Source organism: Ammodytes marinus (genome assembly GCF_949987685.1).
Source record: "Ammodytes marinus genome assembly, chromosome: 24".
Lineage (NCBI taxonomy): Eukaryota > Metazoa > Chordata > Actinopteri > Uranoscopiformes > Ammodytidae > Ammodytes > Ammodytes marinus.
The window spans coordinates 9553432-9571545 of record NC_137228.1 but is presented as its reverse complement, the minus strand read 5'-3'; the positions used below and the strand labels follow the sequence as shown (position 1 = coordinate 9571545).

The 18114-nt window shown below is 41.4% G+C and overlaps 1 protein-coding gene across 1 annotated transcript; it reads right to left on the bottom strand.

The window, feature by feature from the left end:
- Nucleotides 1–653: 653 nt before the first annotated feature.
- LOC307269827 (vascular endothelial growth factor C-like) lies at nt 654–16459 on the bottom strand. Its single transcript, XM_080052902.1, has 8 exons — nt 15466–16459; nt 12273–12510; nt 9513–9703; nt 8995–9125; nt 8782–8885; nt 7187–7321; nt 6676–6877; nt 654–3050 (listed from the first exon to the last, which is right to left on the bottom strand). The coding sequence occupies exons 1-8, from the start codon at nt 15565–15567 to the stop codon at nt 2942–2944; spliced, it is 1212 nt and encodes a 403-aa protein (XP_079909028.1). The 5' UTR covers nt 15568–16459; the 3' UTR covers nt 654–2941.
- Nucleotides 16460–18114: the final 1655 nt, after the last annotated feature.

Here is an 18114-nt window from a genome sequence, read left to right as displayed (position 1 = left end):
CCATGTTCTATGATGGAGAGGCCCATTTCAACAGATAAAGGGTGGATATGAACAATTTAGAATTCACACATATAAAGTTTATTTGTGTATGTGTGAGGGGGCCTTCAACCCCCTTAGACAGAGCTACTAATGCTGTTGTTTTTAACTTGCTTTTGTATTTCTCCCCTACTAATGAGGGGCCCATGATGATTTCTATCTTGTTACATTTTAATGAGTACTTATATTTAGGCTATTCCTTTTTGGACCCTGTTATTGACATCAGTGACCGAGCTCTTTGACTATGCAACATGAAAAGTTACTATCAGTATCTCTGGCTAAGGGCCCCCCTGAGCCCTTGGGCCCCTGGGCCTGTGCCCGGTGTGCCTGTGCAGTAATCCACCCCTGGATAGGTTACACAATTAAGAAAAAACAACGATGGGCCTGTTCATAACTAATTTATATATTTTTTGTAATGTAATGATTATCATGAACTTTAAAAAAATATATATATTTTGGGGGGCCCCCGGACCATCTCTTTTTCCTTTTTAATTAAAAAAAAAATATATATATATATATAATTATAATTTTTTTTTTTTTGGGGTGCCCCCCCCAGGAACTTGGTGCCCTACGCAGTCTGCGTACTCTGCGTATAGGGAGCGGCGGCCCTGCTTACATCACATTTTCCCGCACACACATGACTTTTTCTTGCACATACACATAAAAAGCTTGAACATACACCATGGGTTCTTGCACATACACCAAATTTTCTAGCAAAAAGTTGTGTGTGTGTGAGGGGAAATTCTTGATATATGGCCTAAAGGGCACCTCAAATGGTATGACGGTAGCACATACTGGCTTATGTCAGCTAACCTTATCTTTAGGTAAACGTTCACATTAGAGCACTAAACAGTAGTTTGGTCGTTGCTAAAAAAAATATTTTGACTTAATTTGTTAAGGTTTAACATGATAAATTGTTCTGTTTTTACACTATAAAATACAGTAGATTCATCACAGGTTTTCACTGCCAATAAACGTTTAAAACAAATTTAGTCAACATAAGCAAAACAAGGACACAATCATATCAATCTGACAAAGCTTTAAATATTTAATAGTAGTATGATAAAGAATTTGTTTTTCTCTGCATCCACACAACACAAACCTACAATCATTCATAAACTGCAGCAATTCTTCATCCTAACATGTAGTGTTTTTTAAGCTGAATATGTGTCTTAAAGAGCTGCTTAAAGAATAATTGCAGTGCATGCAATATGGGCGATTTCTCCATGTCAACTCAAACTGCTGGAGTACAAAGACAAGTAAATAGTTTCATTCTCAAACAATATTTAGTGGTGATAATGATTTAAATACAATATTTTACATCTACATATGATTCCATCTTCAAAAATCAAATCAGCTTTAAATATGTAAAAAAAAATATTTACAAATAATTTTATTTAAAGGTGCAGTGTGTAATATGACATCATCAAGAAAGTTCTACAAAGTTCTAGAATGCAATGCTCCCTGGGTAACCCCACCCCTTTCAAATAATAACAGAAGCTACAGTGGCCTTAGGACAAGAACAATTCTAAATTTTAAACAATGCACCTGATGACATTCCAACTATGACACTTTCAAGATGGCGGCACTAGGCCTTGGTCCAAAATATGCAAAAATATGGACATATATGAGACCCTTTCTAAGGGAAAAAATATATAAAAAAAAATGTTCAGCTATTATGCACTAAATTAACTTATGGATATTATGATTACTTTCTACAAAATCTGCTAGGAAATAAAACCCAAAATTCTACACACTGCTGGTTTAAGAGTATTTTAAGTTAAATTACCAAAAGATCTGGATGTGCACCCGAGTGTTACCATCACTTGTGATTGGGTTCATCCATCTATGAAATCTTTAAAGAACAGCACTGCAGTAGAGGCAGGTAGGAGCTGGAGCATGTAATAGCTGTTATGGGAGTGTTTTAAAATGAGCGTTTAGTTGAACAGGGTCTGGCATTAAACCTCTACTCTGTAAGAAAAAAATTAGAGGGTTGAGGGAAGCTTCGCCAGCTAAGACTCATTATGTAAAGATTCATTTTAATCATCAGTATAGACACACCTTTGTTTGTTAAATAATTCTAATGTAGCATTTTGGAAGCAACCCCTGGTGCTCCAAATGGACCACCAAAAGATACTGTCACCATTTCCACCTCTTCTAAAAGAGTGAACGTAAGGCCCAGGCGACATCACATCACAGGCATCCTGCAAAATAAATCCTTCACTCTCAAATATTTCATCACTCAAAGTGTGAAATTGCCAAAAAAAGAAGAAGCATGGATCCTGGTCTGTTATTATTTGAATCCACTTTCCATTTCACACAGTCATTAACGGTGCCACTACAGCAGCTCGGTGGTTTTGACATCATGTTCCGACACGTTGCAGAGGGAATGGAAGCGGCTGGATGGCTCATAGGAGTCTGGTTGGTCCATCTCGTCGCCACTGCCTGTCATGCTTTTAGGCCGCCTCCAGGTGTGATTGGTTCCAGTCAGGCTCGTGGTTGGAAGTGTTTGGGGAAAAAGCCAACTCATGTACAAAGTGAGTCCCAGAGGAGTCAACCATATCCCCTCGTTTTCCCTGTTTGGCTGAGATTACTCCACGTTTACAAGTATTCACTGCAGGCTGCTTTGGCCTTTTTGTTTTTAATGGGAAGCACTCCCATCCTCCTTTTGTTGTATCTTTATGTTGGAAGAGCATCAGAACACAGACAGCGTGAATAAAACTCCAAGTGCTTCTTTTGTAATCCAGCACATGTACATGTGTATAATTCCACCTTCAGGCCCTCCTGTGAAGAGCCCCTTCCTCCTCTTTTACCCCTGTGTTTTCAGGGCCAAAAGGTTTTCCAGCCTCAAGTTGCAGGGCCAATGAATGACAGCATCCTCTGTCTGCAAATCTGTTGTGATTGGTTAATTCCACTCGGGCCTCATGTAGTTGGGGATGCACTGGCAGACTTGGTGGCTGTAGTAAAAACCACTGTGGCATGGTCTGGGCTTTCTGCACGGCAACCTGTAGCAACTGGAGGGGGGGGGGGGGGGGGGAATAAAAAGATTGAGGTGAATTAGACGAAAGACAGAAAGTGTGGGGAAAACAATGAAAATGAGAAGAGAAAGAGGCATTCGAGGGTAGAGTGGAGGGAAATAGGGTGAGGATGAGAAGAAATAAAGACACAACGGAGGTAATATTCTCTTGGCATGAATAGTATTATTATCCAGATATTCACATCCCGTTTGGATAAACCCCTTGATCCAAGTTTTGTTTTGTGCGTGCTTCAAACGATTCTGTGAGTGAGAAAAAAGAGAGGGAGTAGCCATTTACCTTCCGAGAGAGGCGAGGACTATGGCCAAATTCTGGTCTTTTTTTGTAGCCTACCACCTCCTGTGACCAGATGGTGTGTATTAGGCCTTTATGAAAAATTACATCCTTGCCTGTGTTTGTAATGCTCGATTTAGTAGGCTATTCCATACTAAGTTTAGCCTATTTATTCTAAACTAGCCTATTAGTTAGGCTACTACCAGTTAATTTAGAGGTGTCTTAGCTGTTAAATACATAGCCGAACTGTGAAAATAAAAAATAGCTTAAGTAGTGTCTCAGACTTAAAGGTTAAGCAAGCAATTTATTTATGTTAATATAAGTGTTAAGTCGCTCTTTATTCACTCAGTGATCACTTCCATGATGTGCGCGTTTCATAAAGCGATCTCTCAGTCAGCTGCTCTGCAGGTAATCGGCAATTAAACTTTTCGTTGTATCCCATAATTGACATTCAATCACAAGAAAGCGCGTTACAAACCGACACCCGTCTCACTCATGGTCTCACTGCCAGTGCACGCCAGAGGACAGATGGGTGAATGTTTATGCGCCTTCAATGGCGCACCAGGTAAAAAATCTTTCCCAATGCCTGTTTTGGTGTTTTTTATCATGTTTTATCACAATTACGTATCTGAGATGGTGCCAGATAACTAAACTCGCTGTTTGAAGACTGCAGTGCATTAATGTGGTGACATCAGGGTGACATAGGGACGAGCGAGGGGACTGCTAACTGCAGTAACTGACAGGAAGTTAGCTAAAAGAACCATTCCGCTTACAGCCCCTTTAAGGTAGGCTTAAATTGGTTGGTATATTACAAAAAGGGAAATTAGCAGGCTGTTAAATTTTTTACGTATTTTGTACGATATGCCCTACATTTTACGTCGATTTACGGCATCCAATTTGTTTTCTCATTGCACCTAGTCACCTAGGTCATTACTTTCGCAGGGTCAACAGGTGTGTTTTTCTCGTCCATGCTTCGCACTTAATTGCCTCCTTTTTTGCCTTATAATACGATGTTTCCTTACTTGGTGAGCATTAATATGCAATCTTGTAATTATGTCGGAATTGTCACTTGTTCTAATGTGCTTTACGTTTTTAGTGACCAAATTGATATTTAATTTATGTTGATATTCAGTGGTGGCCCTGCTGGCCCTGTCAAAATCAAAATAATATATATATTTTTTTGTTTAAAATTAGATTAATTTGTGTTTAAATGTGTCTGTTTTTTTTTTTAAATCAGTAGCCTACATTACAACAATAATAAAAAAAATGTTTTGGAATATGGTGATTTTTTTTTTGTGAGGCTGAGCTGGGTTTCCCAGGCATATCTCTATCTAAGTTAGAGCACACCATGGTTTATTGATGGTCGTGGCTGCTGCAGTCAACATGTGTGTTTGGTCCATGGGCCAGACCAAATTTTAGTGCCAGTCAAGGTGGTATTTTTTACTTATACAGTTTTAAGATTCATGCCACGTTATATTTTGGTATGATAACCCTTCGTGAGTGGTGATGAAGTTAACATCCCCCTTATGTAAATTGCATTTTAGACGCTTGGTTTAAGCTCACGTTCAGAACTTTTTTCATTGTTTCAAAAACTTTTTTCGGCTTCATACCGAGTCTCAGTTTGAGTAACATTCTTGCTTTTTTCAACCCTAAGGCGGTTAAAAAAAACTCAGAGGTCACGTGTGTGTGTCTGTGAACTTTCCCACGTCTGTAAAGATAGATTAAAAAATCATTCATATCTGAGCTCATGTCAGCTTATGTGTTTTTTTTCTTGCGTCTGTCACTCCATATGTCTGTGAGCCTGCTCGCCTGTCTCATGGCTGCCCTGCTCAATGTCATCAAGTTCACCCCGTCCTCCTGTCTGTCTCTCTGCAGGCCTCCGGGGGTCAGAGGGAGGTTGATCTCTTGCAGGCTGGCTGTGGGAACCGCAACACGCAGACAAACACGCACACGCAGCTGAGACAAACGTTTCGGACACCCAGTGTCCATAAAAGGTCATGTGGAAACATGTGAACGAAAGAAAACCCAGAAAGAAGGTTTGTCTTTAACGAGTTTGGAATGTATGACATGTCCATTGAGAGTTTGACTCTTTCCTCACCCCTTTCTCTCGCAGAGCTCCCAGGGTAAAGACTTGTGATGGCACCCTAAGGGCCGACAAGGCTGAACAAGCAGCGACTACAAGCCACTGGTTCAGATATATATATATATTTAACTATTTTTTAATTACATCCCCAGAACAGTTTATTACCTTGTGCTTCAATATTTTCAGAATTTAGAAGTAAAAGTAAAAACCTTTTTGGAAATGGATGTTAATACACCCAAGGAACTGTCTATGCCTTACATACACCTCCAAAATACTGAGTAAAACCTTTAAGGAGTGCACATACTTAACCAGAACACATCTGGGTAACATCAACATTAACCACAGACTATGGTTTGCCAGGCAACAAGCAAGCATGATCAAAGCTTACATGCCACAGAAGGAATTATGTTTACTAGTAAAATCCTGCTCTTGAACCAATCACGCAAGTTGTTTATAAGACACTCTGTGTTGATCAAAGCCATTGTTGTCTTTTGCCTCACAGCAGGAATTAGGTGCTACTTCACCTACTTGCCCTCCATCACCGATAACATATTTTATGTTTTCCTAAATCTATAGGTTGTTTGAATGTTCTGGTCCACATGTGCTACTTAGTGATTTAAATTGCAGACAAGGGCTGTGTACCTGGACATTATTTGAAAACTGTGGGTTTACGTCAGACCATGGATTTTATGCATCTGTGGAAATAGGAAAAGAGCAACTATGTCTGTTAATAGTTTTGAAGCAACCTGGAAACCAGACTTGGATAACATTGAATATTACCCCTGTTTCCAACCACCTTATGTGTAAGATTCTGTGAAACTGATTGAAGAAAGAAAGGGTAGGTGTGTGTTCTCTCACTTGGAGACAGTAGCAGAACTGAAATATTTTGATGCTGAAAGAGGAGGAAACCATTGACTGTAGTGCCGCAAGTGCAAGCAGTGATTGTATAATGCTTACAAAAAGGCTGCAGGATTAATGTTCCTTTCACAGAATCCAGACAAATATGTTTATGACACATACATGTTTATTACTGCTTATTGGCTTGGAGCAGAGGGAGTTGGCAGAGACCCAAAGTGCAGATACTTGGGATTATTTCATCCCCAAAAAGGAGTCGTTCTCCCCTCCCTCAGCCCTATTCCACCAGGGAGCTTAGAGTATAGAGCTAAGAAAAATGTAGTGTTTTGCTAAATGGCCCTGGCTTGAAACCAGGTCCGAGGCCAGACTCCTGGCCTTTTCGTGCAAGCCTACCTGCAGGTGCTGGGCTTGAACCTCTTGCCCTGCCGCAGACACGACTGTGGACTCTCCCTGCATTGGCAAAGGCAGGTATCGGGGTTGAGGGGCTGATCTCCGGGGCACTCTGCAGCACACACACAGCCGCACAGCTCCTCATCCCACCGCTGGCCGGGGGGGCACAACTTCCCCTCACCTTGGCCTTCACACTGGCATTCACCTGGGAGAAGAAATATGATATGATAAAGGAAATATTAAAAACAAAACTTTATCTGATACGGCATTGTGCACCTCTTTGTGTTGTTTGGCTACATATTTGTTGGTCGAGTTTGGACTTGTAACTGTAGATTTGCAGAAAGCTTCAGAAAATTAAAAAGCTTCTTTGGCATCCCTCTTCAGGCATTCGTACCCATTTTGTATCCCCTCCCTATGTCTCCAGTGTCACACATGGTCCAGACAGGTATATTTCGGTTGTAACGCTCTTCACGTTTCATATGGAATTTTCTCAGTAACTGGAAACCCCACTTACAGGTGTTGTGGTCGAGTTTCCAGCCTGGATCGCAGCTGGCCTCGGTGAGTCCATTCCGGCAGACGCACTCGCAGGTGGACTCGTCTAGAACCCTGTTGGGCCCGCAGAGTGCCAGCAGACCTGAGTCCAGCGCCTCTGGAAGCCACATGGAAAGGAAGTATAAAAAAAATTGTATTTAGTTTTTCCACCTTTGCTTTTTTAAGGATGACTCTATAGATGGAAATGTGAGTCGGTCTGCCACTTGACTAAAATATCTGAAAAACTGCTGGATTGCTCTGACATTTATAGTCCCCAGAGGATGAATCCCACTGATGTTTCCCCCAGTGCCACCACAAGGTTGAAATGTTGGCAAATATCTTGATAACTATTTGAAGGATTGTACTGAAAGTGGCTATAGATTAATCCTGGAATATGAATTCTAACACCTTTTTGGGGATCAATGTGATATGTTAGGTTTGCCCATTTTATTATAAGCAAAATAATGAGTAATTGGAAATGTAGGGAACTGTGGTTGACAACAAGATTGTACAAGCAAAATGCCACAGACGCCACTCACAGAACGGTTAAATAAACAATCCCCCATTTCATATTTCATTTGCCCCCAAGACTTTGTCATCATGGTGAAGTTATTGAAGAAATGTCTTTGAGCCTGACATCTGGCTCACATCCCATAACCGACTCAGGTTAGGTGAGTTCAACTGAGTTTGCCAAAATCTAGTTAGGGCAGGGAGTATTTCTCATTCCTTCTGTATACAACATGTTTGGGAAGTCCACCCTGCAGTGGGGGGGGGGGGGGGGGGGAGAGTTTGTTCAGACTTTTTCTACCTCCAAATGTTACAGCGGGTGATTTCTACTTCTATCAGTGACTTCACCTGGTGTTGCTTTCTCTTCAAGGTTCAAAGTCTCTGACTGCAGAATTTACCCATGAGCATAATCCTGAGTTTGAAACTTTTCCAACCCTTTTATTGAGGATATAAAGTTGCAATTTCTTGGACTTTTTTTTTTGCTTTGTTTTCGCTTGCCAAAAATTCCCTCACTGCATTCAAGCATCTGATGAGTTCAATGCTTTGTTTTTCTATTTGTTAAAGTATTGAATTTGGACACAATTGGAGGCAGCCGGAAATATATTTGGTTCTTAAGACCTCCTTAAAGGGATAGTTCAGTATTTTTGAAGTTGGGTTGTATGAGGTACTAATGCATATTTGGAGATGTTGATCAGCACAGTCACTTGAAGGAGGTTGGGGGAGATGTAGCAGATATCAGCCTTGTACTGTTGCAGAGGGGGCTAGCGAAACATTTGAATGCATACTTATTATTTAGCTAAGCATTTATATATTTGCCGAAAAAACTTTTCTCTGCTGGCCCACTGTACAACAGTACAACTCTGAATTCCGCTGCAGCGAAATCTCCCCCAAACCTCTTGAGTGACCTCATAAACCCATCACTTCATAAATACTGAATGATGTATTTAAAACAAGGTGTATTCATTTGAGTTTAGAGGACAAAAGCAAAAACGAGAGAAAAGATTGGTACAATAATATATCTCAAAACACCTTGAGGGTGATCTTAACTGAATATCTTGCAGACACACTTACCTGTCTCCCTCTCAGAGTAGTTTATGGCATCTGTTGAGACACACATGCAATTCACAGGATCCCACAAGGCCCCTGGGGCACAGGGAACTTCAGGTGGGGAACACCTGCAAGTACAAACAAACACACACACACACACACACACACACACACATTATAGATGCATGGATGCAGGGTAAGAATATCAACACACCTCAACCCTTGCTCCCTACTCACAGGTGATCAGCTGCGGCTCGTCTGATAATGGAGTGGAGCGGCCGCTTGGAGAGGCATTCGCATGTGGTGTGGTTGACGAAGGTTACCATGACATCGGAGCGCTCCATCTTGGGCGGGGACAGCTCCATCAACTGGCAGGGAAAGAGAGATGAAGGTCTGGGGTGTGTGCATGTTGTGCGTGCAACTGTAAGTAATCAGGACTTCTTGGTCAATACTCTCTTCTTTCTTCTGCTGCTGTCATTACTGCTTTTGAGTTTTGATCTGTGGACGTTGATGTAATGGCAGCAATGTTGCGCAACTGTGCGTGACTGTGTATTGACTTGATGTCCAGCTGCAGCCAAAGGGCGTCTAACTGTAGCAGAGTGGGCTGTGATGCAGATGAGCTTGTTACATAACGCAGATTGGTTCCTGTTCCCTTTCCTTAAGCAGTTTGAGGTGCTGGAGCGTTAATACACCAACCCAAAGTGTGTAATGTGAGAGAATGTTAAATAGTGGGGCGTCAAGCTGCACACACTCACCGTCTTGTTGACAAGCGCGTGGCTCGTGTTGGTGCAGTAAAAGGCCTCGTTGTTGCAGCATCCGCCGCACCGATGCAGCGCCACGCAGCGAGGGAGGTAGAATTGACTGGTGGACTCTGGGTATTCTTTGGCGACCTCAACACACACCTCTCTGGGCTGGCAAGAGGTCCGCTGAATCTCTTCTAGGATGACTGAAAACATGTGGGATTAAGTCATTGGATTTGGTGAACTCACTCCCTGAATCTGTTATTTGTGGTTTTGAGGCGATGTTGGGAAATCATCAACACCTCAATTTTTTTTTCAAATTTTCCTTTCCAGTCTACTTTCCAACTTTCTCAGTTTCTTGTATTATACACCCACTTACAGTATCTCACAAAAGTGAGTACACCCCTCACATTTCTCCAAATATTTAATTATCTCTTTTCATGAGACAACACTGAAGAAATTATACTTTGATACAATGTAAAGTAGTCAGTGTACAGCTTGCTCCTCCACCTTCCATTTGAGGATGCCCCAAAGATGCTCAATAGGGTTTAGGTCTGGAGACATGCTTGGCCAGTCCATCACCTTTACCCTCAGCTTCTTTAGCAAGGCAGTGGTCGTTTGGAGGTGTGTTTGGGGTCGTTATCATGTTGCAATACTGCCCTGCGGACCAGTTTACGAAGGTTGAGTGCACATGCTCAGCGTCATACCTAGAGGTTGATTTTGGAACTGTGTGACTTACATTTCAATGACTGTATGACACTGCCTATGACACATGTAGGCTACATCTGTTTATGTGTACAACTTTGATAGACGGGTTACATTTAAGCATGCATAAGCTACTGCTTTCTCCGGGCACTGCACTATTTGTATCAAAGTGTCATTTCTTCAGTGTTTTCCCATGAAAAGATATAATGAAATATTTGAAGAAATGTGAGGGGTGTACTCACTTTTGTGAGATACTGTATATTTGTCTCCAGTGCATGATATCTGTCCTGCAAGTCCCCTTTAGTTTTTTTTTAAATACCGTAAATCCTTAGAAAAACTTCTTTATTATTAACATAAGATCTTGAAGAATCAAGGCGGTGTACGGCACATTTTGGGAACGATTTGGTTCTGTGCGGACTTTCTCCAATATACAGTGCTGTTTGAAAGTTTGTGAACCCCTTGAGCATTTTGGAATTTTATTGTGTTTAACCATTATTAATTCATTTTTATCAATGCCAGTATTTTTTATATGAAATAACAGATGTTTGTTTATCAATTCAACATTTTTCTTTTCCAGAAATCAGTTGTTAAAAGAGATAAAACAAATTATTTGCCAACTGTTGTATCTGCAAAAGTTTGTGAACCTTGAACTGCATTGCTTAAATCGAGCAGGTAAAAACAATCAGGTGGGCCAAACTGATTGATGAAATAGACCAATGTAATGAGAGCTCTTTAGGGAATCAATTGGGTGGCACAAGGTAAAACAGAGATAAAACCAATTCAGTTTAGGCTCACCAAAGAGAACCCATACAGGTGAGACATGCTAAAAGGGAAAACAATCTTAGAGGATCTCAGGAATAGAGTTGTGATGCTGCACATTTGTCTGGGGACAGCTATAAATTAATTTAAAAAAAGTTTGAGCTCCATCGGTCCACCGTGAGGCAGATCATCTACAAATGGAGAGCTTTAAGAGTGACTGAACATCTGCCTAGAAGTGGACTTCCTTCCAAAATATCCACAAGCACCACAAAAAAGTGATTTTTCAGTTAAAAGCCAACCCAAACATTACATCTAGTGATTTGTAGACCTCTCTTGCAGCATCTGGGACAGATGTGCATGGTTCCACAATAAGGAGAACACACAGTCAACATGGCTTTCATGGGAGGGTTGCTGAAGAAGCCTCTGCTCTCAAAAAAGAACCAAACTGCTTGTCACAACTTTGCCAGAGAGCACCTGGAGATACCTGAAGAATTATTCTGTGGACAGATTAGTCCAAAATTTAACTGTTTGTTCATAACCAAAACCACCTTGTTTGAGCAAAAATGCAATTCTGCCTACCACCAAGAGAACCTTCTCCCAAGTGAAGAACGGTGGTGGCAAATGGTCTGCAAATCTCCAGATGCAATGGTTGGGTTGGCTTTTACCAGAAAAATCACTTTTATTGTGGCGCTTGAAGATATTTTTGAAGGAAGTCCATTTCTAGGCAGATGTTCAGTCACTCTTAAAGCTCTCCATTTGTAGATGATTTGCCTCACGGTGGACTGATGGAGCTCAAACTTTTTTATATGAATTTATAGCTGTCCCCAGACAAATGTGCAGCATCATAACTCTATTCCTGAGATCCTCTGAGATTTTTTTCCCCTTTTAGCATGTCTGACCTGTATGGGTTCACTTTGGTGAGCCTAAACTGAATTGGTTTTATCTCTGTTTTACCTTGTGCCACCCAATTGATTCCCTAAAGATCTCTCATTACATTGGTCTATTTCATCAATCAGTTTGGCCCACCTGATTGTTTTTACCTGCTCGATTTAAGCAATGCAGCTCAGGGTTCACAAACTTTTGCAGATACAACAGTTGGCAAATAATTTGTTTAATCTCTTTTAACAAATGATTTCTGGAAAAGAAAAATGTTGAATTGATAAACAAACATCTGTTATTTCATATAAAAAATACTGGTATTGATAAAAATGAATTAATAATGGTTAAACACAATAAAATTCCAAAATGCTCAAGGGCTTCACAAACTTTCAAACAGCACTGTATGCATTTAAATGTCTCAGGAGCCTTTACCTCCTAAAGTCTCATCCACTTTGTAAAGCGCCTCCTTCCTCGGGGCACCCCACAAGTCCTCGTCGTTGGAGTGCACCAGTGGGCTCCCCGAGGAGGAGGAGGGCGACGAGGAGACGCGCCACGATTTCCTCCTCAGGCAGTGCTGCAGCAAATTGTATTCTGGGTACAGGAGCTGTAGCAGCTGGTCCACACTCGTCACTGTTTCCAAGCTGGGCTGGTCATCTGAAAACACTGGAGCCTTGAAGACAGTAGAGATTAGACAAGTGTTACTTTCTTTACACATCACCACTATGCATCCATAGTCACCGGGAGGGGAAAAAAATAGGAGTTAAGAGGGGAAAACTGGAATCCACAAAACTCGGGGCCCAATATCCTGTTTTGTCTGTTAAAGAAAATAGAAAATCTTAAAAGTAGAATCATCCTTGAAGTTTGCAGATGTCATAGTTTAGGCTTAGGCGTGTTTTCCGGATGACAACGATTACATACTGTAGAATTTACAGTATAAGATTTCCTTCCTTGAGTTGGATAAACAGTGAATACCTACGCAACCAATGTGTTGTGACATGTTGCTTTTGGCTACTGTTAGTTATTATGGGTGCGTGCTAACTCTCCCCACCTGCACACACATTGTTGAATTTAAATGCACAAGGGAGCATAGTCTGCACTTTCTTTATACCAGAGTACCAAGGTTAGGACTCTGCAATTAAAAAAAAATGCCACCAGAGGTAATCGAATTTCAAAAATACCCAGCCCGCTGCTCCAGTGTCCTTGAGCAAGGCGCTGTAATCTGACTGTTACATCTGTATTTTCTATATAAGTCCTTTTGATGGCTTTATCGATTAACATTTCATGGTCAACACCCACATTAGCGTGATTACTATACAGAGATGGCTTTATGTTGTGGACCAGGTAATTGCAAGACATTTGACTATTCCTGCTGTGAGACCCCTTAATGATTTTTCTGCTGACATGCTAGATGGTTCTGTTGCTCTCCATAGGGATGTAGCAGATGAATAAAATAAAAGGTTACTCATGTGGCAGACTGGCTAATAGAGGCCACTGTATCAACTGTAGGGGATTAAATGTCAGCCGGGAGAGTGTCACACATTCATTCCTGCAGGGAGGGCGGTTAGTTTCCCAGGCTGAGAAGGGAGCGGACTGGTTAAGTTGGCATTGTCTCAACACAGAAACCACATCTCTGTTATCTGGCTCTCTCGCTCACCCTCTCTCTCTCTCTCTCCATCTCAGCTTTCTTAACATATTTGCCCTGCCCCTCTCTGTTTGTGTCTCACAGCAGTCCTACACTTACCTGTGTGACACTAAATAGTAACTGTAGCTTTTCTCCCAAAACAGCAATTAGTTTGGAACAACATGCATACAGAATACAAGAGTCCACAACCCATGTTGACGGCTTACAACATGTAAGCTGGTGTTTGAGCAAGTATAACGTTTACAATGTTCACCCATCTCAGTTGAGCATGTTACTTTTGCAGATATTTGGTCTGGAAACATAGTCAACTTATTTGCTGTATTAAATTGGAACAGACAAATAGTTTTCAGTCAACACGTTGCCTATCAGTTCTTGTATAGGGCCAGCTAAACCCATCATGATCTTGATCTCAGTGCTGAGATAAGTACCAAGGGTTAGTGACTTGTTAAGTCATAACTCAATTAAAATGAACTGATGCCTCCATAACACTGTCAGATACGTAATGTTGAGGCACAGCTATAAAGACTGTATGGACAATGGTGACATTACAGTTTCAATACATGTCAATAGTACCCAATATAGGAGAAACTACATGCCATTAATGGGCATTTGAAGTTACACACTGGAGAGGGGATTCTTCATCCTTTTCTTTCAAGTTTTTTCTTTTGGTCTCTCTCTCCATTTTTCTGTTGTAAAGTGATCACAGGACATGAGGTCATCGCCGTGGGGACCATGAGGTCATGACAGACGAATGACCAGTGCTCTTGGGTCCATCAATAGACAGCACTGGCACCCAGACACACGCACACTCACACACCCATGCATTTTGTCACTCACTGCGTCTTCCTGTATCAACATCTTGAAGCTATTGTCCAGTAAAAACACGTCATTTGTCTTTGAAACTATTGATAAGGGCTTATTTTACCACATAGATTTTCCCAGGAAAAACCCTAGTGTGTCAGATTTCAACAGAATATGTAAGTGAACAACACATGTTTTCCTGGCTGACTCGGCTCATAAACAGCATTTAAAGTAAAGTTGAAAGTCTAAATCAAAACAAATGGTGGTAACTACAACAAAAAGGACTCAATTGTAATTGCTTTGGACTAGCTCATAGTACAATGACTGGTGTTGTGGATAGCTGGCTTGATAAAGAGCATATCTGTCAAGGCTTTTGATACTGGTTGGTCATAATATTTTGCTCAATAAGCTGCTTTCATTTGTTTTTCTCTTAGACCTGGTTGAAATCACATATTTCCTGTTTGGGCTTTTAAACCAAGTCAAAGTTGTTTCACAAGGATACATTTTAAGGTCTCTGCTATTTAACATTTATACGAACATTGCGATGTCTGTTGTTATGTGAATGATGCCTTCTTGTTTGGCATAAGCTGTATCGCAAAAACAGGTCACTGTCTGCCTTTGACCTCCTCCAACACACCTCTTTTTATCCCCTAATTTAAAGCTATTTCTAAAGCTCTATAAAAAGGCAAAATGTTAGCATTTCACAAGAGCACATTCCTTCTATTGTTTTATGTTACAGCATTATATATATATGTATATATACATATATATATATATATATATATATATATATATATATATATATATATATATATATACATTTTTAGCTAGATAAAAGCCCCAAAAAATGGGATTCTTGCACCGAAACAATGCTTATAACTCCTTACAAAATAGGAATCATACGATCCACTGTCCTCTCCACACTGGATTATAGAGATATCCTGTACGCACACACAGCTGTCACTACCCATAAAACCACAGGATGGATGCATTGTGAATTGTGTTCAGCCCAGTTTTAAAAAAGTATATATTTTGCCAGTCATTTGTTGACATTTTTACTATAATTTTTCGCCTGTATGTAATCAATACTAGACACTCAGCCAGTGAGAAATGTGGCAGCAATGTTTGAGTTCAGGCCAAGCGTGGGCTTTTCATTAATTGTAGGGAAAGGAAATGTCTCACCTCGGTGCCCATGACTCCGGTCTGGTAATTGTCTGAGTAGTCTTGTCCTGAGCACAAATTGCTGAAATTAAGAATCCATAGGATCAAAGCTGGTATCCACATAGTGAGGAGGAGGAGAGCAGAGAAGAGATCAGGACAGAGGAGGAAGAAAGGGGAGGAAGTCTGTGAAATTTGAAGCCGGATGTAAAGTGAAAAACAGGGAGATGGAGGAAGGAGGAGAGGAAAGTGGAGGAGTGTGAGGGTATCACAGGCTCGGCAGGTATCCCTTGGCTCCTCTGGTCATTCTACCCGGGGACGAAGTTGCTCTTCCGGCGCAAGTTGTTTGAGTTTGGGAAACGGGCTGTGGGAAACATGATGAGGGGGGGATATCATCTCCTCGATCGCGCTGGTCAAACACAAACTGTCCTATTGTCCCCTACCCGTCTTCGTCTCAGAGGACGTTGTCCCGCTTGTCTTGCTGCATCTCCATTCTCACCGCTGTTTGACTTGATGTCAGGTGTCTCCTCTTTGTCTCTCTTCTGTTTATACGTTCCTTGACCTCCAACTTGAATTATTCCTCCACCTCTGTCCCGGTATGTCCACTTTTTTTCCTCAGCAGCCTTGGTTGTCCCCTTTCTGGTCTCGGCTCCTCGCCCTTCACACTTGTGCACCTCCTCGCTGTCTTTATCTATATTTTCTACTTGCACAACAGCTGTGCTCTTCTCTCCCTCTCTCTCTCTCTCTCTCTCTCTCAGATTATCACTGCCTCTTTATCTGTCTCCTGTTCCTTCCTCAGAAAACCCTCCGGGGCGAAAGCTTTTTTCCCTTCTAGATCTCTCACAACTTTTTTTCTCCTGTCAGGCTGTCTGATCCTTAGACAATTATCAAAGAGAGTGAGAGAAAGGAGAGGAAGAGCGTATTCCAAATCCTGCTCCCAAAGGAGGAGTTTCAAAAAAGAAGGGGGAAAAAATCCAGCTTTTGGTTCTTCAGAGGGAATGTTGCGTGCTGCTCACAGGCGTCCTGGTGGAGCGAATGAGAAAAAATACAAGAATGGAAGGATTGTATGTTGTGGGCGGAGTGAGGGATTTGAAAGACATGAATCGTGGGTTATAGCTGATTATACTTGCACACTATTTTTTTTCTTCTTCCCCCTCACAAATTGCAGGCTATTCTGTCTACAGGGGCCGGCACTGACACACTTTTCCCACACTAGCACATAATTCCCTTGTACATGCATGTTATTTAAACTCATACATATATTTGCCCTTAAAAAAAAATACATGGTCAGCCCTACCCTTTTTCTCACACATTTGTTACCTTTGCGTCATCGTAATGGGAGCAGCTGATGTCGACACTTTTGAAATGTGTGTGTGTGTGTGTTCAGTAGCAGCCAGTGGTGATGAATGTGTGAGCTGCTTAAGTGCCTTTTTTATGAGTTGGTAATACCTTTGCTGTCCCTCTTTTCTCTCTCTGCTTTGTCAGCTGCCCCCAATTCCTGCTGCTTCCTTTCCACTTCAGCAAGCACTATTTCACTGTGAAGACGTGTGTGTGTGTGTGTGTGTGTGTGTGTGTGTGTGTGTGTGTGTGTGTGTGTGTGTGTGTGTGTGTGTGTGTGTGTGTGTGTGTGTGTGTGTGTGTGTGTGTGTGTGTGTGTGTGTGTGTGTGTGTGTGTGTGTGTGTGTGTGTGTGAGAGTCAGAATTGGCCTGACACCTGCAAGTTTTTAAACACCTTTTTCTGGCCCTTTCTCCTTTGGCTGCTTCAAGACCCTAAACATGACAAACTTTACATACCTCCTTAACTACACTGCCCCAAGGCTATGGGCATGTGTGTCATGAAAGGATGGGGAGGTGGAAGGGGGGTGAGAAGAGGTGAACTGCAGCTTACATCTCTGTCTAAATAATGATATCTTTTCTATCTTTTTCATCCTCTCCCAGGGCGAAGCAGCAACAGACAACTGTAAAATAAATTATAGAGGAGGAAAGACGGGAAAAGAAGAAATTGGATAAGAAGAAGAAAGAGAGACGTAGGAGGAGGGAACAAGAGGTGTGTCTGTGGGAAACGCTCGAATGAGAAAACATCCGATTCTTGGGGCCAGTCACTGCCGGCCTTTTCAAGGATTAAAAGACTCACTCACAATGCATGTACGCGGTGGCAAGTGTCTGCTTGCAGTGCTGCTTTATGTGTCGAAATCTATGCAACCAAATTCCACATTCCAGTCATTGCTCTCTATCTCTCCAGTTCATCATGGTAGCTCAGAGCATAGAATTGGAGATGATAGAGAGCAGCAGGTTTGTAATAGTTTGTATGTTCGAGACAAGTGTATCGCACTGACAACCACAGAGGCTTACCAGTGTTTTTAATGGTCTCATGTTTTAAGTTTTTAAAAGTAGTAAACAAATCACCGCCGCTTGAAAAAAAAAAAAAAAAAACATCTGATCTGCCAAAGAGGAAAAGATGATTTATTTCCAGGGGAGACATTAAAGCTCTCTGATAAAATATTTATTGACAACAAACCAAACGCAACTAAAGCCTGAGCAGAAGTCAAGTCAGGAAATTAAAAAGACGTATTTGTTTTGTGTAGAAGAAAGAAATCCCTAATCCTTTGGTAATCTCGCATCCTCTTGGGTGGTCCTCAACCTCAGTCCTACAGCTATTCAGAAGAAAAAAAT

Coding starts and splice junctions, on each gene's coding strand:
- LOC307269827 (XM_080052902.1), bottom strand. CDS start 15,567: ATGTGGATACCAGCTTTGATCCTATGGATTCTTAATTTCAGCAATTTG. Junction 9,704..12,272: donor AGTGGATGAGACTTTAGGAG/GTAAAGGCTCCT, acceptor ACATGTTTTCAG/TCATCCTAGAAGAGATTCAG. Junction 3,051..6,675: donor TTCAAGCCCAGCACCTGCAG/GTAGGCTTGCAC, acceptor CCCCCCCTCCAG/TTGCTACAGGTTGCCGTGCA.